At 48.6% G+C, this 7,270-nt stretch overlaps 1 protein-coding gene across 1 annotated transcript; it reads left to right on the plus strand.

Annotated features, from left to right (window-relative positions):
- Nucleotides 1–253: 253 nt before the first annotated feature.
- TAF8 (TAF8 RNA polymerase II, TATA box binding protein (TBP)-associated factor, 43kDa) lies at nucleotides 254–3,981 on the plus strand. Its single transcript, XM_008944247.1, has 7 exons — nucleotides 254–419; nucleotides 1,093–1,191; nucleotides 1,493–1,555; nucleotides 1,954–2,078; nucleotides 2,355–2,502; nucleotides 3,236–3,378; nucleotides 3,838–3,981. The coding sequence occupies exons 1-7, from the start codon at nucleotides 407–409 to the stop codon at nucleotides 3,979–3,981; spliced, it is 735 nt and encodes a 244-aa protein (XP_008942495.1). The 5' UTR covers nucleotides 254–406.
- Nucleotides 3,982–7,270: the final 3,289 nt, after the last annotated feature.

A 7,270-nucleotide genomic window follows, 5' to 3' on the forward strand; every position in this document is an offset into this window, starting at 1 on the left:
TGTGTACATGTACACACATCTGGGGGGACAGGCAGGGCTGGCCCCTGTCCTTTGAGTGCAGGTCCTTTGAGTGCAGGTAGCACCCAGGCAGTTCTGCCTGCACCCCTCCTGTGGATCACAGCCCCTATCCCAGGGCAGTGCCTGGAGCAGGATCAGTGCCTGGAGCAGGATCAGTGCCCTGGCCCTTCCCTGGCCCTGCTCCTGGCGCTCTGGAGGTGGCTTAATTCTAATTTTGGGATGGGGGGTGTGTCTGTGTCTGCAGAGGTCGGGCAGCAAGCATGCAACCACGCCTGCAGATAACTACTACCTGGCTCGGAGGAGGACTCTGCAGGTGGTGGTCAGCTCCCTGCTCACTGAAGCTGGCTTCGAGAGCGCCGAAAAGGCCGCGGTGGAGACGCTGACGGAGATGCTACAGAGCTGTGAGTGTCCAGCTTTGGGAGGGCCCAGAAGAGCCACGCTGATCCCCTCAAATCTCTTTATCTTTTTTCAAATTGACCTTCCCTCTTCCATTTTTTTTTTGTTGTTTTTTTTCCCCTCCATTTTTTATTATCTTGAGTTAATGTTGTTAGCAAGAAATGGAAGGCTAGAGAACAGAGTCCTGGGAGTGTGAGATCTTTGTCCAACCTCAGAAGTACTTACCTATCGTACTCATTAGATACTCATTAAGTAGCCAAATAAGCTCCACACATTGAGGTGCTGCCAGCATAAACAGAGAATTAAGGAAGTTCCAGCCATTTGGTTAGTTAAGGCTGTACAGGTGCCTGTGTTTGGCAGCTCTGCTTCTCCTCTCCTGGGTGATCCCCAGTCACACATTTTTGTGAAATCAAGAGTTGATCAAGTTTTGTGTTTTTTTTTCATGCTTGTGATGCAGATGTGCCTTTTGCATTTGTGTGAAACATCTGACTCTTTGATCTCTAGTGTCTCCATGCTTTAATTTTAAATACACAGGCTATAAGAAACTGGATTGTGGGACCTATTTTTTATTCCTTGCTAAATTTGCTAAAAGCTCAGGTCTCTGAAGCTAGGATTGGGCTGGTACAAATGTGTGCTCGCTGTCTGGACTAAGTGCTGGTGGTTTTTTTATCCCCTCAGATATTTCTGAGATTGGAAGGAGTGCAAAGTCCTACTGTGAACACACAGCCCGAACGCAGCCTACGCTCTCTGATATCGTGGTTACTCTGGTGGAAATGGGTGAGTAGTTGACTGGTCCCACAAACTCCAGCCCCCTGCATTGCAGGTGGTATAGGTGTGCTGCATTGGTAGGAAGCTCTGTCCCCAATGTTTCTGGGGTTTGTATGATGTGATGCTCTCTGTTCTGGACCTCACACAGGCTCGTGGATACCTCTGCTCAGATTGCAGCCTGCATATACACAGAGAGAGTGATTTTTCTTTCCCATGTAACTCAGAGCCCTTTGAAAAATTCTAGAGAAGCCTAAGAAAGGTTTTTGACAGGATAGACTCGGTGTGATTTGTTTCCTCTCTTGTCTTTCAGGGTTCAATGTTGAAACACTTCCTGCCTATGCCAAGCGCTCCCAGAGGATGGTCATCACTGCCCGTACGTGGGGAACCCTCTTCTTATGCAGGAAACTGGAAATCATTTGGTGTTTCTCTCTGCTGGCCCCCAGAAAGCTGCTTTTCTGATGGAGTCCAGTGCTCCTGAAGTGCAGTTTGAGGACTCCTGTAATGACTGTGTAATAGGTGAAGGAAGATACCCTCAGCATCCTCATTGCACATGAGAACCCTCGAGATGTCTTTGTTCTCCTTGTGTAGCAGAGGGGGGCCAAGAAATCTTTGTTCCCTTTTGGAGTGCCAAAATCTGAAATTGCTGCTTGTGGGATGTGCTCTGTGCCCTTTGTAGGACCTGGAGGCACAGCTCAGGGACACAGCTTGCCTGCCTGACTCCTGGCAGGATGAAGGTGGCTGATCTCTGTGTGTGTGTGTTTTTAACTGTAGCTCCTGTGACGAACCAGCCGGTGACTCCCAAGGCCCTGACAGCTGGGCAGAACAAGCCACATCCACCCCACATTCCTGGCCATTTCCCTGAGTTTCCAGATCCTCACACTTACATCAAGACACCAGTGAGTGAAAAAAGATGATTTTTATGCCATTTGGAAGTCACTGACAACTAGGAGTGGTGTCTGGGTGTTTTTACTGTACTAATAACACAGCACTGCTTGGTTGTGGGTTGCCCTTGCTGTGGATTTTTGGCTGATTGCCCTCTGTAGCTCCCTGAAAATCTGTGCATGTTGAAGCTCAGTGCTCACCTGTAGCCTCAGCATCCTGGAAGGGTTTTGAGCTTCAGCTGCCTACCTGGCAGCCCCTGACCCTGTTCTGTTGCTCTCCTTGCTCCACAGACCTACCGGGAGCCTGTCTCTGACTACCAGGTGCTGCGGGAGAAGGCGGCATCCCAGCGGCGTGATGTGGAGAGAGCTCTCACACGGTTCATGGCTAAGACTGGAGAAACACAGAGCCTCTTCAAAGACGATGTTAGCACCTTCCCACGTGAGTCATTTGGATGCTTTGTGCTGTAAATGGCAGCTATCTAGCCGAGTAGTCACTGTTAAGAGTTCTTGCTGCTGCAGGAGCATTGAGTAATCACGTTGTGTGTGCCCTTCTGAGGGGCTGGAGAGCTGGGAAATGAGATTTTCTCTTTAACATGGGGATGAAAAACCAAGTGGTAGGCTTCCATCCTCACAAAAGACTCACTTTCTTCTGCTGGTCTAGAAAGCCTTGGCTGATAGGTCCTAAATTCAAAGCTCATCCCAGTCCTGTCTCTACCCCACTTTTGAACAAGTGGGTTTTTTTCTTACATGTTTATGGTAGGCACTGGAGGTTTTCCCATTTCTCTGTCTGCAGAGCAGTGATGAGAATTCCCACCTTCCCAAGGCTCACTGGCAGCACAGATGTCAGTGTTGTCTTCAGGGAGACTAAGTGATGCTTCATCCTGAGAGATAATTGAATTTTTATGGAGGTCAGGAAGGATTTTTTTGTGTTAGTAATGTTGTGTCCTTGGCTGGAACCATAAAGAGGTCTCAGAAAACAGGAAATTGGAGACTGCCATCTTTTAGGGACAGCATATTTCATTCGTGATCCTTGGGAGGAGGAGGAAAAGAGTCTATGTGTTCAGAACCAGTGAGAGTGTTTGGAAAGGAACTGGTTGGCTTTGTGCTTCCTAATCTCTGAGTTGAGGAGTCTCCTTCCAGCTTGCTGACTGTGTCCTTTTCCCTCACCTTAGTGATTGCTGCCAGGCCTTTCACTGTGCCCTACCTGACAGCTCTGCTCCCCTCAGAGCTGGAAATGCAGCAAATGGAAGAAACAGATTCATCTGAGCAAGACGACCAGACAGACACTGAGAACCTCCCCCTGCACATGAGCACGGTATGCTCAGCCTGAGAGATCAAGGTCTCTTGGGCCCAGCTTTGTTAAACTTCTGAAACCTGGTTCTTTGCCCATTTTCCTTGCAGCTGGGCAGAGTGGGTGGAAAAGGGCAGAGTGGGTTGTGTTTTAGCTGGGGTAAAGGACTAAATGTTGTCGTGGTTCTTTTAACTCTCTGCAGGGTGCAAAGCAAAATGGGGTTGGATCATGACCTTTCAGGACAACTTTTGCTGCAGTGTTAGGGGAGGGAGGGTTGTGCTGGGATCCCACACTGTTCCTGAAGGAGATCTTCTGTTAGAAATCAGAAATCCTCACTTTTAATGCAGCTTCTGGTGTGCTGCTGTTTATCTTGGCTGTGGATGATCCGTTTTGCCCGTAGGTTACGTGGTTTGAACTTCTAAGCCTTGTTTAGAACCTTGGTTGTTGATGCTTATGTTGGGTTTTTGTTTTTGAACGTGGCAGGATGATTCAGGACCTGAAAAGGAGAATGCTTCAGTGTTACAGCAGAACAGCTCCCTGGCAGGCAGTCGGAATGGGGAGGAGAATATGATAGACAATCCCTACCTGCGGCCCGTGAAGAAGCCCAAGATCCGCAGGAAGAAGTGAGGGGGAGCCAGCTGCCTGCTCAGAGGAAAAGAAACCTGGGGGGTTCACCCCCACTGCTGTAGGTGAGAGGCATGGAGCAAGACAGGAGAGGCCCAGTGCCAGAAGCAGAAGAACAATCTCTCCCTGCCTAGTGACTGACTCTCATCCTGGTTTGCAACCCTCCCTCGTTCCTCTCCACTCTCCTGCTGACTTGGAATGGTCAAATGCCTCACAAGTGAGGAAGGCCACCAGGCTGCAGAGGGGAGCTGGCTCGTTTACTTTGGTTTGGTCTCACTGTTGGCAGGATTTACTCTCTGGAGAGCTGTGGGACACGAAGGTTCTTGCTGCTTCCCTGCAGGCTCTGCAGAATCCAAAGGCATAATTGGTTTGTGGCTGCCCGGCAGGCTGGAAAAGAGATTCTGCAATCAGCCCTGCCTGGCTTTATAATCTAAGGAGCATGTATTAACAGAGACAGAGAAATCCCAGAGAGGTTTCTTTGTTTGGATTCGTGGCAGGTAAAAACAAACAGACTTTTCTTTCCTAAACTAAAGGCCTCTGATGTGTTGGTGGGAGAGCAAAGTGTAAATACAGAGCTGAGATGGGATTTTAGTCTCACTTTTCTGACTGCAGCTGCACTTCTGACTTAAAAGCACAGCGTTTACCCTGCTCTGTTTTGAGATTATTGTCTAGCAGCGTGAATGGCAAGATTTAACAGCTGCTTCAGGCTATTTTTCAGTTCTATTGTTAAGTTTCAACACAGCACAGCTCCTCTGAGAGTTCAGCCTTCCCCAGCTGTTTGGAAAGATGCTGTGCTGAGGAACTTGGGCTATGAAATAAAGCTGTATTGATTGCAGTCCACAGGGCTGTGCTATTGATCACACGATATTTCATTTTGTCCATTCTCAAATATGGGCTTTTATCCACAGAAATGACTGGGGTTTTTTTTTCACCTTTATTTCCCAAGAGCAAAAGACTTTTTGATGGGTGTGCTCTAAGTGCTAGCTGCCTCTGGAGTGCTTTGCTTTCATATTCCTTCAGCCTTTACTTAGGCAAAATATGGGTTCAATTTCTTGGACAAAAGACTCCTGTGGTTTAGCCCAGTCTCCCAGGCATCTCTACTGGATGAGAATGTGGTGCTGGGAGAGGCAGCAAAGAGTGCCTGCTACAGACTGCCAGGCAGGTTGTGGTTTTCTGGAGTAGCAGCTGAATTCAAGAAGCCTGTTGCAGTTGCCAGGGAGATCAGTTACACGTGTACATGTTCACCTCTGTTTAGCTAAGGCATCCTCCCAGGCCTCCCTCTTCCCCTGTCACCCAGGGAGGGGGAAGAGAAAAAGGAGTCATTGTTTCAGTGAGAACAGAGGTGTTCCTGCCAAACAATCTGGAACGACATCTCTAGTGAGAGAGTCTTGCACGTGCCCTTGCCACTCCTGCTGGTGCCTTGGTTGTACAGAATAACAGATGTACAGAGATATTGTGTATGTATGTATACATAGAAATTTCTATCTTCCTGTTTTTTTACTTGGATTAAGCATTTTTCATAATGAGAAAGTCCCTCGCTGGGGAGGGGAAAAATGTAGAATGAAAATAGTCATTTTTATGTTCATAATAAAAGAAATTTTATCTCCTACAAGCAAAACTGGCTGAGTCCTTGAAGTTTCAGGAGTGGAAAAGCACCTGAATGGAGTCTGAGTGTGTTTTGAGCAGGGTGTTTTTTCCCTCTTGCATCTCTTCCATTCTCCACAAGCAACACTTGATAGCTGAGCAGGTTGAGAGTTTTCCAACAAAACCTTTTGGTCATTGGAAATGCATTCAGTGAGGACAAAGTGCCTTTTGAAATACCAACAGGTTTTGCAAAAGCTTTAGTAGAAGGTTTCTCCAATCACAGGTGGAACAGGTGGTTGAGAAACAGCAGAATCATAGGTCCTGCTTCCTTGCTTTTACATCTTCTCTGACATGTCTATTTTTCTCCTAATTAGAAAACCAAGACAGATGGAGGTGAAGTTTGCAGATCAGCTATGAATACAAAGATGAAGCCTTAAACAGCCTTAAACCCCAAGTCTTAGGACAGTGAGATTTCCAGTGAGTCATACCCCCTCCTCCAAAAGATTGCACCAAAAAGGGGCAACTGTGAACCTGCAAGTACCTCCCTTTTTTTGACAGCTGCAGCCACAAAGCAGTCTCTTGTGGTTGGGGAGGGAGGGGGCCAATGTGCCTGGAAAAGACAGGTCCTGAGCAGCTGTTGTTGTGTGTGTGAGAGCACTCAAAGACCAAAAGTGGGAAATTGGAACACTGCTCTTTCGGGTTTGTTGCCAAAATTGGGCTACAGGTGAAGTTTGCTACAGAAACAGCTCAACAGACCCAGAAAATTTGAAAGCTTGCCTTGTGACTGGTAGTTACACTGAGAATGAGTGTTGCCTGCTCTGAGTTTTCCCCTGAGATTGAGTCAAGCTTGTGATCAGACAGATGAAGTCTGCCTGTGAAGGTTTGTAAACATTTATAGAAATCCCCAGGGGCTGAGTTGCACATCACAGAAACGACTGAGGGTGACTACCAGCATCTTTCTGTTTCAGACTCATTTTCATGGCCACATTCTTAATTAGCAGCATGCTGCTTGCTTTTTCCATGAGAATATCTTCCTCATGTCTGCAGGAAAAAGCTAGTGACACAAATATACCTCTTGCAGGTGACCTGCTCTCACCTGTCCAGCACAGCCTCTTTCCATGGGGTGTCTGCTGTGAGCTACTTTGATATGGTCTGTGCACAAAGCCATTATATTCCCTCTGAGAGTACCTGTGGCTGTGCCACCGTGTTCCTCAGCTCTCCCCAGGCACTGGGTGAACCCCTGGGCCCAGCCTGAGTGTGTGCTGGAGGTGAGATGGTGATGAGGAGGTGGTGGAAGGCTGAGAGGATGGTGGCATTGCCCTCCGGTGTGGAGGAGATGGGGTGGCTGCCCCACTGCCTGCATTCATTTGGCTTCTCTCTGGTGCCAGGGAGGGCTGGATTTGGGGGAGAAAAGCCTCCTGTGGTGAGGGAAGCCACGCTGGGGAGGGGAGTGAGGTGTTGCCATGCCCATTCAGAGAAAATGTCCACCTTGGCCAAGGGGCTGAGGGGTCTGTGTGCAGGACCCAGCAGCACCCAGACACCCCCTGAGGCACTGGACGTGTGTCGTGGCACCAGGGAAGCACAACAAGAGGCAGGAAACCCTCTGGGATTGAAATGGTTTTATTTGGAGAGGCTGGGGAGCCATGGGGACTGGGGGGGGAGTGGGGGGGAGCCTGAGCTGGCCCCCTGGAGGGGGGGAGGGGGGGGA

Source organism: Merops nubicus, unplaced genomic scaffold (assembly GCF_000691845.1).
Source record: "Merops nubicus isolate BGI_N331 unplaced genomic scaffold, ASM69184v1 scaffold7437, whole genome shotgun sequence".
NCBI lineage: Eukaryota > Metazoa > Chordata > Aves > Coraciiformes > Meropidae > Merops > Merops nubicus.

Coding starts and splice junctions, on each gene's coding strand:
- TAF8 (XM_008944247.1), top strand. Junction 1,556..1,953: donor GAGGATGGTCATCACTGCCC/GTACGTGGGGAA, acceptor TTTTAACTGTAG/CTCCTGTGACGAACCAGCCG. Junction 2,503..3,235: donor CGATGTTAGCACCTTCCCAC/GTGAGTCATTTG, acceptor CCCTCACCTTAG/TGATTGCTGCCAGGCCTTTC.